Raw genomic sequence first — 20,095 nt, forward strand, 5'->3', positions numbered from 1 at the left:
GTAGACATTAAATATCATTTTGTATTGAAATTTATTTGCAATAAAGCTCAATTTATCAAAATTAGGTAATAAACAAAAGTTAAATTTTATATTTCATGTTTATTCAATTGAACTAAAATCTATTAAAATCTATTAGTATATGTAGAAATGAACATTGACCAAAATGCTGTAAAATATTGTTAATTGTTGTCCGATACTTGATTCTAATTAACAAATGTTATGGAATTATATTGTAAAGTGTTGCAAGTTAATTATACAATTTAATTCCATATTTGACTACAGAATTCAAAAATTAAAAATTTAAATCATGTATTTTAGAGTGGCATTTCACGAAGAAACATGCTAATTATATAAAATAAACTATAGTATATAAGGAATGTTGTAGCTTGTTTTTGCTCAGTGTGTAGCTTAATTTCACTGTTTTTAGATAATTCATGAATTTCTCAAAATTCAGGATTAAACCTCAAAATCAGTTCAGAAAAGTTCTTTCTTTGAGTTACAGAGTACAAGAATAACATTACAGCAGTCACAGAAGAGTGGTTTTTCCATTTTATTTTCTCAGCAGTCACATTTTTCTTCCAAAGAGTACACGTTTTTACATCCAAAAAAAGAGAAGACTTTGCTTTGTGCACAACAAAAGAGAGAAACAACAAGCATCCCAAAGTAAGCATGGGACTTAAAAGCAGTTTTGAAAATGTTTCAAATATTTGAAGCCCCTCATGCTGTGTAAAGCTGTTCCTCTTTCCAGTTCAAACATTTAGATGTGCTAGATGCTGACATCTTCAGCGCACATACTGCATATGGTCACAAATATGTAGCACAGGGCTAAAAAAGGGCTGCTGAGAGTGGGGAGAATTTGACAATTGACCTTTCCTCACTTTGGATTAGATTACTGGCTCCATTTCTCTTAACACTGCTTTACTGCGCTGATAATGCTCATAAACATGCAATTCCACAATGACACTTTTGGCTTTGACACTTTCACAGAGAAAAACTATCAGTCTCGTTTTACATGGGTCTTGTTATATTCTTTTCTGAAGTAAATCTTACTGAAGATTCATGTGGAAGTTGAGGTGATTAATTTTGCTTACTTTTTGGCCTTGTACCCTGGTATATATCAAAGTACCATGTTATCACCACCAGATGCAATCACTGTAGTACACTTTTAATACCATAGCACGCCACTGTACCAATGTACGCTTTTGAGTTTTCAAAGTCTGAGCAAAGAGCAAAGAGCAAAGCCATCTGCATTCAGCTTGGCAACAAATACAAAAAAAAAAAAAAAAAAAAAAAAAAAAAAAAAAAAAAAAAAAAAAACTGGCTTTGAAGCCTTCCCCTAGTTTGTCTATGTTTGGGGCCCTGTCTGAATCAAGAGTACGGGACATTTTTAGAAAGCATGTAAAAAAAAAAAAAAAAACTAAATCAGCTTTGTTAAAAGCATTTGTTATCCATATCCTTATATAGTACTAGTGTGTTTGTTAATATGTGGAATTTGTTTGAGGTCAAAAATGGCTGTGGGTGTTTATAGTCTTGCAAAGTGTTTCTTTGTCAGATGCAGGATGACGACTTCACTCGTGGAAAGTGAGTTCGTTTTCATTCAGAAGTAAAAGCATTTTAACTTGTTGCACTCAAGTGAGAGGAGAAAGAATGTTTGCTAGTCTCATGTTTACAAGTCAAAACAAACACAACTAAACACAAAAAGTGACACAGAAGGAAAAGTTCACCCAAAATGAAAATTCTGTTTTGATTTACACACCCTAATCTCATTCCAAACTCATGTGACTTTCTTTCTACAATAGGTCATTTTTTGGTGAACTGTTTCTTTAAAAATACAAAAAACATCATAACACAACTTTAACATAATGGCGCAAACTAGACAAAGTAAGAAAATGTCTCTTCATTGTGTTTTTTTTTTTCACAGCAAATATTCTCCTGTGCAGGACAGATGGGGCAGAGGGATGCTTTGATGCTGTATAAAACCTGTTTGAAGCATCTTTTAAGAGGCTGATCACTTTCAGCTTCTTTAGGCAACTCTTAGGCACAGTCCCAGTGTCTCTTATCAGTGCAATTTGTTTCTGGACAAAAAAAAAAGTCCAGGTGTCCAGGCATGACCTTTTGACTCCTGTTTGCCACTTCCATAGCCAGCAACACAATTAATGAGCTACCTCTAAAACAACCTGTTTTCCAGCCTATCAACACTGTGTTCAGTAATGTCTGGCCTCTTCTTAGAAAGAAATTCTTGATAAAGTCTGATATTTATGGTTATAAAAGGCACATAAAGGCATTTGTAAAAAATGTTGATGGCAAATGCACCTGGTTTAAATACTGGCAGTCAGTTTAAGCATTTGGCTGGGATGCATTAAAATGTTCATCAACTCACCAGAGTCTATCTAGGGTCTGCATCGCACCTACCTGCAGGAGTAATGGAGCACATTGCCTTCTGTGAGCTGGGAGGTATGAATAGCGCAATATGGCTTTTACACATACAAAGGTTTCATACAAGCTACATTATTGTTGGCTGGACACTGTCCTTGTATTAAAGGCACCTCGTATTCCAAGCTATTTTGCACTATAGATGGGCAAGGGGTGATGTCGGGTTGTTTTGGATGTGTCAGACCATTCTCTGGACTGGTTTTCATTCCCTCTAACTCCAGAGGAGATGTCTCATGTAAGTCTATATCTGCTGGAGCCTTGGATCTCCTCCTGCGGTGGATGACTACCACAGTAGCTATGATGGCCACAACCATCACCACCGCTACAGCTGTCATGATGGGTATGAGAGAGGAAGAGGGTTCGGTCCTGTCAACACTTGGCTCTTGGGAGTAGGGTGAGATTCCTGATGTGCGAGCCTCCATGCAGGCACTAACCGAGACATGGACAGGCTCTCCCAGAGGGCTGGCACATACAGAATAGGTGGTATTTGGCTGTAGCCCTCTAAGCGTGTATTCGGGGTAAGTTGGAGGCACATTGAGGTGCATTGGCCGCCGGTCGGGGCCTGACAAGTTTCGGTAAGTCAGACGGATTCCACGGATGTGCGTTCTTGTGTGGATGTAATGGTGAAGGTCTAATGAAATGGAAGTGCTGGTTATGTGAAGGGAGCTGATTGTGTTGGGCTGGACTGTAGCAATAGCCTCAATAGAAACTCTAGGTGAAGGCGGAGAAAGGAAGCTTGGATTTTGCGTCTCACAGTAGAGTCCTGACATTGAAGGAGGACACAGGCAAACAACCTCCCCATTTGAGTCAAACATGCATGTTCCACCATTTAGACAGATATTGGAGGGACACATGATGTCCTCTTCTTCAGAATCTTTTATGATTTCTCTGGGGAAGGCAGTGGTATGGGAAAGAGTGAAGCTGTCTGTGTCTGCTGAGGGAACCTCACTTGGTTGTGCCGGGGAAATGGCTTGTGTCGTGCTTGATGGTGTGGTGGAGTTTGTTGGCTTGCTTGTAGTACTACTTTTCCCTGCACTTGTTAACTCAATGGTTGTTGTGGGACAGCCAAAATCTTTATGCTCCAATTTTGCCAAAACCTCTCCTGAGTTTATTGGTGGAAAGTGGCAACGAGTCTCCTCCATTCTCAACAGTTCTACACGTGCATCCTTTAGCCATACTGGAAACCAGGCCAGTGGGCAGAGGCAGTTAAAGGGGTTTTCAGCTGCAGTGAGCTTCTCAAGTTTGGGGAAAAGGTTGAAGAAGCCTTCGGGGAAGCCTTGCAAATTAAGGTTGCTCAAGTCAAGCTCTAGCAAATTAACCAGATTTTGGAAGTCTTCTTGTTTAAGGGATCCCAAGGGATTCCCAGTTAAATTGAGGTTTCGTAGGCCCCCCATTGCCTTCAGTGTAGGTTGTATCTCTACGAGCAGATTCTGGGAAACATCCAGAACATGTAGGTTCACTAGGCTGCTTAGCAGCTCCTCATCCAGACTGGTCAGTCGCAGTCCAGCTATTTTGAGAGACTCAAGGTGTGGTGTCTGTAAATCTTCAGGTCCAATAGGTGGGATACTATTATAACTTAGGTCCAAGTGGAGCAGTCTGGGCAGTTGCAGAGCTGGCAAAACACTAATCTGATTCCCCTGTAGCTTCAGCTCCAGTAGGTTCTGTAGTCCCTCAAAGGCAGCTGGGTGAATGCTCTGAATCTGGTTGCTGTAGAGATACAGCCTTTCCAGGTTGACCAGTCCAGAAAAGCTGTCTTTGGAAATGTGGGTAATGTGGTTCGAGGAGAGATCCAGGTTGTGTAGAGAGGAGAGTGGGCTGAACACCCCATCAGGGATTTCAATGAGGGCATTCTGACTCAAGTCAAGCATTCCAAGCTTGCCCAGCTCTATAAAGTCCTGCTGTTGCAAGGTGTTGATGTTGTTCTGAAATACATAGAGGTACTTTGTGGAGGAGGGGAGGCCACGAGGCATGTAGCTCAAGTTCTGCTGGACGCAGAAGACAGAACCACTGGAGCTGCATGAGCACTGTTGAGGACATCTGCTGCTCAGAGATCCGCACAATAAGTGAAACAAAATGAGATGAGACAGGGGAGATAATGGCCGCATCGTTGATTACCGTCTGGCCTTAGTGATTGAATCCTGCAACAGAAAAAATAGAAACCCAATGTCAAAACTACAACAATGATCTTGTTATTGTATATATGAGTTCGCACATTATTGGGCCTTTAACAGGGGTATCCAGTCCTGCTCTCGGAGGGCTGCTGTCCTGTCCAGTCCTGCAATGTTTAACTCCAGCCCTAATTAAACCCACTTGAAACAGAAAATCAAGGTTTTCAGGACCTCTGCTATAAACTTTCAGTGCCGGAGCATACTGGGGCTAAACTCTGCAGAACTCTGGCCCTCCAGGATCAGGGTTGGACACCCCTGGCCTATACAGATCATGGTAATATTAATAATAAACACTTCAGTGTTTGATGTTCAGATGCTTATCCATGCTAAACCATTTTTGTACTCTTTCAGGACCATGTAAAATGTAAAATTTGGGTCCTGAAGCAGAACCAGTTTTGAACAATTCCTTTACATGGCTCATTTATACAAACAGAAAAAGGCACACTTGAAGCTTTTGTAAAGGCTTTGAAACTCCATTTTTACACAGAGAAAACAGCAACCATCCTGCAGGGCAATCCTCCAGTTGTGATGACCAGAATTGTCATGCCCAATGTAACTTTAGTCCCTTTCACACTGCGATTCCAGAAAATACTGTAATGACACATGACATCAGAATGTGATGTGTAATGTACGAGTCACTAGGCACATTAACTTTTACTTAAGCTGGCGGACGATCGCAGCTTCAGCGCGGATAGTGAGGAGCTAACTGATCTCTGCTTCAATACAGTTTGCACATTTTTTTTTGTCATGAACGTTGATCTGCCTTCAAAACACCTGGGAAAAGAGTCGCACGATAACCTGTGTCATCACTACGACACACCCTTTACGGCATTGGTTCTGGCTTTTGTTCACACAGAGCTCGTTCCGGGACTTAAACAGGCAATGTTACTAGGTACCCGACCCGGGATCGATCCTGGAATCAATCCCGGGACGTCTTTGCTTTCACACGGAAGGCGATATGGAATTTTTCCGGCAATTTTCTGGGACCATCATGCAGTGTGAAAGGGGCTTTTGATACTTACAGTACATTGTACAAGTACTGCGGCTAAAAAATAAATAAATAAATAAACAAACAAGCTTGGTCTGAAATGCTGTGGCAAACAAGTGTTTTTTGTAAAAGTGTTTTTGAGTCATTTCTTACTTAGTCACTGGCATCTCCTTAGTAAAAATGAATAAGTAGGTGCATGACTCCCTGCACTATAATTGAAGCTTGTAACATGGTGCGCCCAGATAACTTTAGTCTTTATTTTCCTTCAGCATTTTCTGAGATCATCCAACAATGGCTGTGGTGTATGGCCCAGCTGACCGAATGTCTGTTGACCTGCCTTGCACTCAGTTTCACTCTTTCCACTGTTTGCTTAATGAGTTCATCTCAGAGAGTTTAGACCTCATCCCAGAATGTGTCCTTAGAGCAGCCCACCCAGCGTTTCGATGCCCAGCACACTTATTTGTGTTGTTTTTTTAATTAGTTAGTTTGTGGGTTTTTTGAACATAAATAGGTCTCTAAAAGTGAAAATAAATAAATAAATAAATAAATAAAATACTAGCTTAAGTGGTGCCCCTTAATTTTTGAAAGTCATTGTGTCATTTTGTGTGTGTCCCTTTTTGCTGATTGTTCAAAAAATCTCTTTGATTTCCTGCTGAACAAAGGGCTAGGCCAAGCCTCTGTCATCTTCAAGGTAACAATGTGTATGCTTGTGAGTACAAAGAATAGTTTACTGTTCCAACAAGAGTCCTGGCTGCTAAAGGGCCAGTCTATTGAGGGAGATGAACAAGCATTCGATTGGCAGGTACACACTCTTTTCATCCTTTTATTCTGTCCGAGTTTCCTTTTGTGACCCCCATTTTCTCACATCAACCATCTATATTTTTTCTCTGCTCATTCGTTCCCTCCTCCCCTAGAAGGGCTATGGCTGGTTTCTAGGAAAGCTTGTGATTATATTTGGTCATAGTTTTGTGATTATATTTGCTCACTCTATTTTGTTTTAATCTGATCTAATAATGTTTCTGTAGAAGAAGTCTGTTTGACTCTTTTGTGTCACTGTATTTTTGGAACTTTTGGATTTCTACTTATTAGCTGGTCCAAGCTAGTCATTGGCTGGTCAACCAGACATCACTTTCCAAAAAGCAGCTTGACCAACTAGTTTGTAACTAGTACAAGTTGGTCTACCAATTAATTGCCAGCTGGAATCAGCTAGAAACCAGCTACCATGTTCCAAAGGTGAACAGCTTAAACCTGACTTTCCTGCAGGGATGGGAAGGAGAGTGAGTATGACGAGTTTGCCTTGTGATTAGCTGATGTGACATTCAATTTGGTTTAATTAGTTAAATTATAATTATTCAACTGTTTCATCTTAGTCATATAATCTAAAGTGATTTCATTAAAGTGGGTTGCTAGCTTCCCTTCTTTTCTCTCCTGTCTTCTTTTGCCCTCCTACCATTCTTCCTTTTTATTCTCCAGCATATGCACAATCCCACTGGCACGGCAGGAATTTTGCAATAACCCTAAAAATCCATCTTCATCACAGGAAGGCATGGGGCCTCCTAAAGGTTTGACATTTATCTCTCTCACTCTTTCTTTATTTGTTTCAGGGTTCATGTTCTTGTTTGCCAATCTTCTGTCAGAACTGATTACATGAAAACAGGTTTGACAAAGATGGCATGAGGTGCAGGAGGTCACATGTAAAGCAGAGCTGAATGCCATCAAGACACCTTTTGTTTTCTTTATACATCAGAGTGATCTTAGTCATTAATTTAATAACAATAGGCAAATTTACAGAATGCTAATCATAAATGATTGTTGGTGATGTAGGAACAGTTCACCCAATAATGAAAATTTCTTTAGAACTTTCCTATCACACATATTCACAAAATAATATATTTTGAAGAAATTTAGTTTTTTGTCCATAGAATGAAAGTCAAAGTTGTTCTGGACCCTGCTGAAGTTCATTGGATCGACAAAACTATTCAAACATCAAATCTACATGAAATTGTAAAAATTTTCAACTCTTTAACGTAAAGTCAGTCTGATGATTTACAGCACTTTGTTAGCCTCTCGTCAGACAAGAGAACACTGAAATGCTCGCACACCCCCCAAAATCAACAAACAGGTATCACTCCAACACACACAGACATACACTCCCTCTGGGTTTGGCTCAGCCTTGTTTTATCTGTAAGCCATAAATGATGAATGAATGCCCAGGCAGACGAAAAAAAAAAAAAAAAAAAAAAAAAAAACTAATTAGACTTCTCATTACTTCTGGAGAATGTTTTTTAATATTAGTCAGTGATGAGAGTGAGGACTTGGAGAAGGGGATAAAACAAGATTTAGAAAGTGGAGAGAGACAATATGAAATACCTCGAATGACCCTGTTTACACAGAATTTTGTATTTATGTGGGTTTTGTATTTCACTCATTCCTTTTCATCCTTTATCCTTCCTTAAAACCTGCTTTTGAATGGTGAAGTTCTAAATAAATATAGCCAAACCAAAAGCTTAGACGAAATCCTGCAAAGAGGCTAAGAAAGTACGGTATGTGTGTATTTTGTGAATGTGATCATCATGAAGAGAGTCCAGAGACAGTGAAACACAGTTGTTGGGGAACTAACTAAACTAACTAAAAATGGCTAACTTATAAATGAAAAAATTTAGCTACAGTTTTTGCAAGTAGCATGTGGATTAGCTAACTGCTTAGTTAGTAGCTTTCGGTGTTGCTACCTATATTTGTTAGATATTTGATTCACCACAAGCTACTAATCAAGGTATTTAGCTCCAGTTTTTGATAGTAGCGTGTTCAGCTAGTTAACTCTAGCTTAGCTAAAGGTGCGTCCCAAATCGCGTACTTATCCACTATTCTATGACGTTTTTTAGTATAAATAGTGTGAGTAGTGCGTTCACACTGAAAATTCCAAAAAGAAAAAGAACACTTTAAACACCTGGACGATGCACTTAAATAACCGGAAAACAAAAACAAAGTGTGGAATTTTGGACATTTCATGCACTCAACTGTCGCAGCTTTAATTACGTAACAAAGGGGGAGGGGCTATGAGACTCCGATTATGAATGACAAAATAACTTTATATAATTCATACACTACATGGTTGAGTGCATAGTGCATGAGTACATTGTTTATGAGTGCATAGTGCATCATTTGGGATGCGGCTGAACTATTTGTGTTAACGTTACCTATACCACAAGCTACTATTAAAAATATTTAGCTACAATTTTGTTAGTAGCTTGTAGTATAGCAAAATATAATTTTGGTAGTAGTTTAGCTAACTGCTTAATGCTAGTAGCACTCATTCTGAGTAGTTGTATTGTAATTACTTTTTCTAAATAGTAGCTTGACACTTGCAATTGACCTAATGTAAAAATGTGGGACACACACAAACACACTCATAGTTTAAAGTTAACAGAGGTGTGAGTGTGTGTTTCTTTAAATAAAATACTTGTAATGCTACTGTCCTGAGATTACTCAGCTACACACACATATTGACACACAGATAAATACACATTTCTGTCAGCAGCTCCTAAGCACAGCTGGATTGTGTTACCCAGAATGCATTGGGATGGTCTCTCCGGGTGACAGCAGGCTCGCATTAAGTAACAGTTTTGCGATTAGGGTAGGGGGAGGATTTCAGGGAGGGAAACCAAAAGAGAAACAGGCATGTGCACTTAAATGTGGATTCTGTACGAGTGTGTACATGCCCGTAAGCAGCTGTTTGTGTTTACGCATGCTTGAATCAAGCTCATGAACATGTGGCTGATCTAAAATACAAAACAGATTCATCAGGGCAACTGTGATTTTCCTCATGCTTCACTTCAACCACAACAGAAGCCTTTAAAGCAGAGCCAGAGCCAAGTCCTTGCTGTCCTCAACTAGCCCTGAAATCACAAATTAGATCGCTTCAGTATCTTAACTGTTTTTCCCTTAGACAGCAATGAGACTAAATACAAAGCAAACAGAGATTACAAATTTAACCTCTCCAACAATATCTCTGTGCTGAGATCTCAATATAAACTCAAATATTACTTATCCAATTTTTCAGAGACCAAATGATCTGAGCTCTGCTGTCCACATTATTGTTAAAGCGGTAGGTTACTGTATATCAACAGTTTTCAGCATTTGCAACCCATCCCCATCTTTTTTTCATTTATTTTTTTTATGGATTTTATCCATTGGGAACCTATTTGTATCATGAAAAGTATAGCCATACATATGCCCTCCTTCCATTCTTCCTTTTTTTTTCTCCAGCATATGCACAATCCCACCGGCACGGCAGGAATTTTGCAATAACCCTAAAAAATCCATCTTCATCACAGGAAGGCATGGGGCCTCCTAAGGGTTTGATATTTCTCTCTCTCACTCTTTCTTTATTTGTTTCAGGGTTCATGTACTTGTTTGCCAATCTTCTGTCAGAACTGATTACATGAAAACAGGTTTGACGAAGATGGCATGAGGTGCAGGAGGTCACATGTAAAGCAGAGCTGAATGCCATCAAGACACCTTTTGTTTTCTTTATACATCAGAGTGATCTTAGTCATTGATTTAATACTAATAGGCATATTTACAGAATGCTATTCATAAATGATTGTTGGTGATGTAGGAACAGTTCACCCAATAATGAAAATTTCATTGCCATTTTGACTCTTTTACATTACCCAATAACATGCACAGACTTGATGACATCAGCGTTTCAGAGATAGTCATACTGTAGTAATATGCTTTTTTACAATATTTTTATATTATTTTTATTTCATATTACTACTATATACTTAATAAAATAGATTTAGATAATAAATTAGCATACAATTCATATAATAAGTGTAAATTTTAAAAAATGTTTTCTGAAAAAAAACAAAAAAAAACAAGAATAGTATTTTGTGAATCTTGTGCATTAAGACCAGGAATGATGACGTAATTTTGTAACTTTTTTTCTGTTACCTACACTTTATTTGTCAGCAAACATCCATAAAATGCCTAAAATGTAATCTTTGAACAACCTCAAGAACGCTAGGTTTTTCTTTAAAAATAGAGGGTTAATCTACAGTAAACTCAAGTTTGTGTATAAAAAATAAATAAATAAATAAAAACTAGTGCATTGTGGGTAAGTTTCACAGATTTTTTTCTTTTTTTGATGCTCACCACAGTGCTAGTAAATTCTTTTTTTTCTGTTACCTACACTTTATTTGTCAGCAAACATCCATAAAATGCCTCATCCAGCAGACTTTTGACAACTCCAGGGCTTTTTTATATTTCTGCTAATGGACAGTCTGATTGAGCCCAGTGCATTATGGGTGTTGAAGTTTCCCTACCTTTTTTCACCACAGTGCTGTTTCTCTGTTTTCTCTAGTTTTGTAGGATCAAAAAAAATAAAAATAATAATGATAGTATTATTTATTATATTAAAAAATTAATTAGAACTTTAAAGACAGAAGTGTAATTTATTAATGTTACTATGCCAATAACTCAAATTTTAGGTTCAAATTCCTTTGGACTATTATTAAATAACCATGATTAAGTCCACTAAACAAGTATTTTCACCCAGAACATTAATACAAACCCACACACTCACACTTCAAGCTCTCCAGACAAACAAACTCTCGAATACACACAAAAGACACTAAAAAGGCGGAGAGTGGCATAAACCAGACTAGGTGCAATAAAGTTAGACTGTCCTCCTCCAACTTTGCCCAGGGCCTGCAGGCAGTTCAAGTTACAATCTACTCTGTGTGCATGTGCACACCTGCTAGCCATGCACATCGGACACCGCATTTCTGTGTGAAACGTGAGAAACTTAACAAGACAAAAGACCAAAGTAGACCAACTTACACATGCCGCTGACACACGCCAGCCTGTCATATACTGTTACAAAGATCTCTATATCTCTATCTATCTAAATCTGTACTAAATCTATCTATCTGTATCTATCTATCTATCTATCTATCTATCTATCTATCTATCTATCTACCAAAGTAGACCAACTTACACATGCCGCTGACACACGCCAGCCTGTCATATGTTGTTTGTATGGTACGAGGAGCATTTTAAGATGGGTGTGGACATGAGGGTGAGTCATTAATGACATAATTTTAATATTTGGGTGAACTAACCTTTCTGAAGGGCTGCATTTGAAAGAACAGTGCATTTGCCACTGGATTGCTCGTAATATGTTGCTACTATGACTAGCATGCTGCCAGGTGGCATAATCGGAAGCCATGACATTGTGTGTACATGATTCATATTTGCCATGTGCCTCTCTCTTTATGAATATGCACTACAAAATTAAGTTTTCTGATTAAAATATGTAGACATCGATAAAACATGATGAATTTAGCTCAGAAACAAATTTTATTATAAGAATAAAGTTATATTCTCCAAAAGCATGTTAATATTATACTTATGAAATGCTCCAATTCGTATGGAGTTTTAACGAGTTTTATAAACAACTTTTATGATGGTTTGTATCGCTTTTAAAGCTAAAAAGCTTGTTCGTTGTAACTATGTGCAAAATAGCTTGGAAAATAGGCCTTAAATATTGATAGCCTTTTAATTATCCTCTCAGTCATTAAAACTTCCAAAAAGACATTTAAATTATTCATTAACATTAAATACACAATATATTAAATTATGAATTGCATATGTATATAAAATCAATTATTCCTTCACATTTAATAATAAATACTTTTTAACAAAAGTAATTTGTTCAGTTTTTCTTCAGAAGTGGAATTATCTTAATTATCTGAATTTTTTGGATATATGTCGTTTATCAGAATACTGCTAAAAATATGAGATCAAATCATTGATCTGTTTACAAAGGGCAAACTGCACTTGAATTGTGTTGTGAGAAAAGAAACGAAGAGTGAGGGAGAACTGTTTGTTCTTGTCTATACATGTCTCTCTCTCTCTCTCTGTGCAGGTTTAGTTGGTTAAGGGCAGGTTCCTTGTAGTTTTTAAGCTCTGTTTTTCTTGCTTTCCTTCAGACCAAATCTGTGTGTAATAGAGCGAATCATAACAGTTTTCAACTTGACATCTCTCAAAGAAAAACAAACACACACATACCATACGAACATATTTATCTGACTGAGGTGAACACTTGTACACCTGCTAAACACATTCAGCAGCAAGATATTCAAGTTAGCACATTCTTTATTGTTATTGTGTACTACGTAACACATAAAGGGTGCCAAAATGTTGTTGGCCTGATGCCATATATCTTAATGCCATGACTCATACACATTACGCAAGTACACAGATTTCTGGCGCTACTGTCAGTCACCAGTCACAGCCTTGATACTTAAATGATGTATAAAATTAATCTGCAATCAAAGCGTTCAGCAGCTGTTTACTCACACTGCACAGGTGTAGAAAGCATCTGTGCCAGAGAAAGAGAATGATAGAGGAACTAAAGTAAACTACTGCATGGAAAACAGTCTTCCGTTTTCACTACCGTACATCAAATTAATTGAAATTTGAATATGAATTGAATGCGAACCTAACGTTGAAAATGAATTGAATTGAACTGAGCTAGACAGAGGGAAAACAAAATTAAATCAGTGTAAACCATAAAAACGACTGAATGGAAAATATTCAGTTGAAAATTAAACTGATGAATGTGAATAAGAAGTGAACTGAACTGAATTAAACTAAGTGAAAAAAATATTGTGTGAAAAGTAAATTAAATTAATATGCTGCATTTGTTAATAACAAATCAATCAAGATGTTTTTAAGTTTAAACTTTGCGTTGCTTCCGTTTTTGTAAATATGAGTCCTCTATCCATAATATTGCTTTATCAAGTGAAAACATTGTCCGTTCTGAATCAGGAGAGAAATATGCATTGATTAAGCACTTTTAGTCGGACATGACAGTCTGAAGTTAAAATCGTCTTAAAGAATGTGTTTCTTACAAAAATGCAGTGTTTCCCTTCACAAGACATTAACTAATAGACTGGAGTCGTGTGGATTATTTTTATCAGCCATTTGGATTGTGATTTTGACGGCACCCATATTCCCTGCAGAGGAGCCATAGGTGAAAAAGAATCTGTTCTGTTCTACACCTTGGATACATTTTCAGAATTTATTTTGACGGCACCCATATTCCCTGCAGAGGAGGGTGAACGGTTCCTTCAATGTGAATTTGCATATGAATTTAGTGTGGCTGAAATTTAACCTAAACGGAATGAGAGCGAGCTAGTGCCTGGGACGTGCTGGAACAAATCGCCCCACCGCCCGCTTCTTGCCCCGCAGGGGGTGTCCTGTCTTCTGACCAGCTGTGTCAGCTTGAGTGTTTTCTGTGTCAGGCACTCTAAAGACTTCAGTCTGTCAGACCAAATCCCAAAGCTACAACACTGTACGATTCTGCACAATTTCTAGGCCATTAATCAAATAATCACATTTGTGATACTGAGCATGTGATCTCCTTTGTTAAAAAGGTCAGATGTTCTTGCTTCTATACTGAGACTTCTCTTTAGCTCTATAGATGATCATCAGGTTTTTACACAAAACTCTGTTCATACAACTCAAATGCAGCTGCCTTTAAAACAAAGGGGCAACAAACCAAATACCAAAATTCTACAAAAATTGACACAGAAGCACTTTTTAGAGCTTAACACCTCAGTTCTGAATTACACAGCAGATTTATTTACAACCTTCAGCCCATTGAAACAAATGTGATACCAGACTCAGTTCAAGTCCAGTGATGATGAGGTATGTTGGAACAAGACCAAATTAATTTCTCTGCCTGTCCCAACTTGTTTGCACCACGCACAGTGACACTGGGGCTTCCTGGGAGAACATTTACCTCCTCTGAATGATGTAGCTCTTGCTTGTAATGTGTAGACATGGTGTAAGTGTGGCTAAAGTAACTAAATACTATAGGGAAGTTTTCTGTCACTCTTCAGCACTCTGCTCTGTTTGTGTACTGTTGTAGCTCACTGAAAAGCAAAGAAAGACAGTCCATACAATGTGTGTGTGTGTGTGTGTGTGTTTGTGTCAACACAATGTGAGTGTTTAAAGGCTTATCTGATCATATCCTGGCAGTCTGCAGATGAATTTGTTCTGAGATCATTCAATTGTGGCATTGATCGATTAAAGTGTATAAGTGACCTCAGTGTGACTCTATCAGTATTCTCAAGTTAGTTTTGTGACTTTGCAAAGGGATTAGCCTTCCATTCAACAAACATTACTTACATTTTAAAAGAATAATTCTGTAGTCATTTACTCATGACTAAAAAAGTAGCTTTTTTTGTCGATACAATGACAGTCAAATGCCAATGGGGTCCAATTTTAACAACACTGGACACAAAATAAGTTTTATTTTATTTTACTTTTTTGTTGTGATAAAAAATGGATCTTCAATAAATAAATAAATATTATAATAAAATCTTTTTGAACTTTTGAACTTAGTATGTTTTTTTGAGCATCTTGTTTACCAGTCATGTGCATGTTTAGTATGTTTGTATTAGAACTCACTGTTATAGCTTTAATATAACTCACATATCAGCCAAAGTAATTGGAGAAGCAGATCCCTTTGATCAAACAGCATTCTCCTGAGTGACGGCAGGCGGATGTTTGCTGTTCTTGACTTGTGAAAACCTGAACACCACCCAACAGATGCAGCCAAAGGCCATAACTCTCTGTCCTCAAGTGAATAACAAGATGTTACAGCTCACAATCAGAAAAAAAAAAAAAGATTTTAAAGAGAGTGGAAGAGATGTTCCTAGTGCACCTGGGATGTTTTATGTGCAGAGTTTGTATCTTTAAAGATGAACTGTGTACTTTCCTCTCAAAAAACAATGATTGTTTTCAAACAGGTTTCTCCTCTTATGTTCTATTGGTTGGATAAACAGATAGCTCCGCCCCAAGCTCACACTACTGGTTGAGCTAGTGCTGCTATGTTGCTGCTGGTCAGAATGTGCAAAAAACAGAGTATGTTTTGAAAGCACTATCGAGTGTTTACACTTCTCAGTGGCTTCAATCAACGAATGGTTTTTGTATGGTTTTTGTCTCTTCGTATTAAGAAAGTATTTTAGCATAGCATCCAGTCTTAGTCATACTTATTTCTAACATGACCTCTGTTATGTTTTATATGTATGTTTACAGTATTTTTCTTTGTTTCTCTTGGCATTGGCTCTTGCCTTCTCTCTGCTCATGATCAGACACAGCAGGGCTGCAATCTAAACTCTGTTTTTACAAGTGGACACCATGGCAGAATATACATAAAATAAATCCCAAAAGCCACAACATGAGAAAAACGGTACTTGAGCTTTTTTCACCAGCCTTCTTTCCGTATCTCTTGTCAGCAGTGTTGAAGCTTACATTTAAGAGATTTTTATTAGATAAAAAGCACCAACAATTAAAAGCACAGTAATGAACAGCAACATTTAACTGAATGTTTTAAAGTGCCCCATTATGGTATTTCAAATATTATCTTTCACGCAGTGTGTACTGTAGTTGAATGTGAAATTTGCAAATTTGTCAAGCCAAAAGTGCCATCATGTCGAGAAGACACCGTGTCCTATATGCTATGAAAGTAAATTTGTTTTATTTGCACTTCCAAAAGATAAGGCTGCAAAAAATCAGTGGTTAAAGTTCAAAGCAGTACAACTCCTATCTTTTTTGTGTTTTTTGTCATTTTACTGACCACTGCTTCTCTAATCTCAGAGAGTTTAATGCAGGATTCACAAAACGCTTGCTCTTGAAAGATGGCTCAGTACGTAGCTGGCTCCAATGAATCACAACCTGTAAGTATGATAAATAATAGATGTTTATATTTCCTATCGAGCGTTCAAAATACGGAACTATGGCAATGGGCATATCGTTTCTGACATGCGCTGTATGCGGTAGACCAACACACTGGGCCATCTGACCAATCAGAGCAGATTAGGCTCCTGGAAAGGAGGGTTTTAGAGAGATTGAATCTTAGAACTGCTTTAAGAATAATCATTTTAGAAAGGTTGGAAAATTAGGTTATATTAAATGCATATTTAAAAAAAAAAAAGCATTTTTTTTTTATATTGCATGCATGTTAATCTTTTGTAGGAGACTTCCAAAACAATATTAGGAACCTTAAAAAAAGACATAATAGGGGTGCTTTCATATAATGCCTGTCAAGCTACTGAAAATGTAGTTAAGTTACTAGCATTATTACTTTTAGTTTACGTTTAGTTATTTCCCAACATTCCTGGTCCAACTTAAGTTACTGAAGAAAACTTCAAACTTCAAATATTCAGGTAGCCACAAGCCCATATGGAACCTGTGAACAACAACTTTTTGAGCTGCTTTTTGATGTATAAATTTGCTGAATAAAATTAAACAAGGTTAAGTATGTTATACAGTAGCTGAAAGCATCATAAAATTTGTTAAAATGTCTAATAAAAGAACATACAGGGGGCAGGAAAAACACTGTTTTTTTTTTGTTTTTTTTTTTAAATACAGGCATTCAAGTTTGAATGTTGTTCCATTGTTTCATGTTTGATGCCCCTGTTTTGCAACTCTTTGTTTACCCAACACTTCAAGGAGGAAATAAACCAAAGGAAATCAAATCCCAGTCTTAGTAGGAGGGCTTGTGCTTTGGCAGTCACTACTGCGACAGATTTTTGTGATTTTGAGTGATCAGTATAATCCAAACAACAAGTGACGTGTTTCTAGAGTTTCCCTCTGACCTTTAACAACAGCCAGATTGGCACTCAAGACACAAAAGGCCCAATCTTTACAATCAAAGTGTTTCTAACTAAATAACCTTCAGATTTCAGACACTTGACTCTACTGCAGACTAATTACGTCCATTCTTAACTTAGCATCTGCACACACTTATTCCTGCTCACTGTGTCTTAACGTCCATCATGCAGTTATTAACTGTGACTGGGAAGCTCCTTTTGAGATACTCCTATTTTAGTTGTCATGGTGGCATGACCCGAGCACTTATTAGCTGGCCCTTGGGATTAGTCCATGCCTTGTCGGTGGGTGGGGGGTGGGGTGGGGGGGTTAAGACTTCACCTCTGAATGCCCACTTTAACATCCCACTAGTCCCTTTAATTAAATTGCTGAGACACCGAATCAGGGATGTTTGCCTGTGTTTTGTGCTTGCTCTCCTTCTATATCTCTGTCTTTGCTTTTCTCATACGCTCATCCCTCCTTCGTAGCCTAAGTGCCCCCTCTGTGTTTGCCTCTCCCGAACGATGACTGGCAGCCTGCCAGCTGATCTCGAAGTCTGACTGAACACAAACCAGAAGAACGTGTTACCTTGCTTACTACAGTCATTATCACACACTACATAAGGAATGCGGACCCGATTACTAATGACGGATCAGATTTAACTCGCAGCTGGGTTCTTGGTCTGCTTTGACGTAATTCATAAACAACATCTCACTATACAAGCAAATAATAACATGGGTTTTCTGCTCAAAGGGTCAGTTGAGTGCAGTATGAATATGTGCTTAAGCAATCTGTTAAACTGCTGAAACTTCATCTGCACGCTACCAAAAATAAAGGTTCTTCAAAGCGTTCTCAACATCTCAGGTTTTCCAGACGCATATATAAATGGTAGCCTATTGTTGCAAAAATCCCATTTTGGAGCCTCTATTTTTAAGAGTGTATGTTAAAACCTGTATAATATGTAACATCACAGATGCTACACCTCATATGTTGTGTGGGTATTTAAAGGTTATGACCATTTCAGCATCTCCCTCAGACTTCTTACCAACCACTGAGCAAAGAAAAGTGGTGTACAGCTGAGGAGGATTACCAGAGCTATTCAGAATCACTAAAATGAATGGCCAAAATCTCAGCATGTCACCCGAACCTTGCTCCAAAGTACTTAATAGATAGAGTCCTCCACAAAACTTTTCTCCTCAACTGTTGAGATGTCTTTGAAGCAGCAAAGATAATGGGTTTTGAAAGCCGGAATAACTGAACATAACCTATTTTACACCCCGTGCAACTAAACTAATTTACACCTGAGAACTACTACTCACCAGTTTGGGTGTCAGTGGCTTGGGTGAGCAGGAAGGAGATGAGGAGCCATTTCCTACAGGCTTCGCATTGATATACTGTATGTACACATTGAGTACACGTGAGAATAACGTGACACAAGCGAGTCACTAAAGTCCATCCAATAATCTTATTGTACTATTGATTGTTTAACCCTTTTATATAACTTAAATTGATAACAAAAAAGATGCTATGATACTTTTTAAAAGAATACATCAGTATTTTCAGAATTTTGCTGCTGATGTTGGTCTTGCACAACACTGACTTGTGGCGTCCCAGCACTGTTTATGTGATATAGTCTATTTGTGCTGTCTAAAAGCAATGTAGATTGATAGCACTGTTTTAAAGATGTACTGACCGATAATGAACGGAACCCCCACCCAAGTGATCAGCCCCAAAACACACCACATTCACACATATAAAATAATGTAATAAATATATTATTAGAGTATATGTATGTAAGATAAAGTAGAGCCTAATACATAAAAGTGTTGTGCTTTAAGATTCACATCTTAACTTGCTGCTCACTATTAAGATTTATCGCTTCACATTGTCATGCATTCGTTATGTTTCGTTATGTTATGTTTATTATGCGAGGGATAATAAGATAAACAGAGGAATGTACTTTCATTCACAACCATTCATCACTGACCATTAACCAAGCATTCCAAGTCAATATGATATATTGACTTGGGATACCTGCGCATAGTTTTAAAACAGACATGCTTTTGTGAAGCCGCTTTGAGAGCTCACGAGAACAGGTAAGACGTTCAAACGTTTTAACACAGCCTAGTTGTTCACTGTGAACTTGTTTTCGCAACACAAGTAAAAAGTTCCACAATTAAAAATTTCTTCCATATTATCATAGCACTCTGAACTGTTTTGTGCAGCCCATAAAGATATATTAAAGATTATATTTTTATATTGCATTATTTAGAGTAGCCTGTTTAGAAGTAATTCGTTGCAGTGCTTACCTGTAAAAATACGAAACGTGAAGCAAGCGTGTTGTTATATCCACAAGAGACCACGTCATAAAACAATGCCTTTCAAAACTCTTGTAGGGTCATTCCCTAAGCAGGAATCATTTCTCCTGAAGGAAAGCTTTGACACACATCACTATACAGCGCACTGCTGATCCGTACAGGTTGCGTCCAGCCAGACGTCTGAACTTCAGGAGCACGATGGTGTTTTTACTGAATGGCAGGAGCGCAACACCTCCAGAGTTTAAGGAAGGAGGAGCGAAACTCTTCAGGCTTGACACACAACTCTCCGTCACCGAGCTGTGGTGACAAGCGGTACGTTCCCCATAATATATACCATACTAGAGCAGTGTTGCCAGATTGGGCGGGTTAATTAAGTTGTGTTGCACCTTATGTAAACGTGTGTAAACGGCCAAATGCATACAAAATCACGTTTTCACGTAAACAGTCGATTTATACTAAGCATTGTCGGTTATGATATTAAGAGAATGTAAACAGTTGAGAAACAAAACTTATGTGTAACA

The 20,095-nt window shown here is 37.9% G+C and overlaps 1 protein-coding gene across 1 annotated transcript; it reads right to left on the reverse strand.

Annotated features, from left to right (window-relative positions):
- Positions 1-531: 531 nt before the first annotated feature.
- LOC109107387 (vasorin-like) lies at positions 532-19,882 on the reverse strand. Its single transcript, XM_019120660.2, has 2 exons — positions 19,566-19,882; positions 532-4,571 (listed from the first exon to the last, which is right to left on the reverse strand). The coding sequence occupies exon 2, from the start codon at positions 4,536-4,538 to the stop codon at positions 2,478-2,480; it is 2,061 nt and encodes a 686-aa protein (XP_018976205.1). The 5' UTR covers positions 4,539-4,571; positions 19,566-19,882; the 3' UTR covers positions 532-2,477.
- Between the last annotated feature and the right edge of the window lie 213 nt (positions 19,883-20,095).

The sequence above is a fragment of the Cyprinus carpio genome, chromosome A22, assembly GCF_018340385.1.
Source record: "Cyprinus carpio isolate SPL01 chromosome A22, ASM1834038v1, whole genome shotgun sequence".
In the NCBI taxonomy this organism is placed as follows: domain Eukaryota; kingdom Metazoa; phylum Chordata; class Actinopteri; order Cypriniformes; family Cyprinidae; genus Cyprinus; species Cyprinus carpio.

Bases quoted from the DNA above. Each gene is read 5' to 3' on its own strand.
- LOC109107387 (XM_019120660.2), bottom strand. From the start codon at position 4,538: ATGCGGCCATTATCTCCCCTGTCTCATCTCATTTTGTTTCACTTATTG.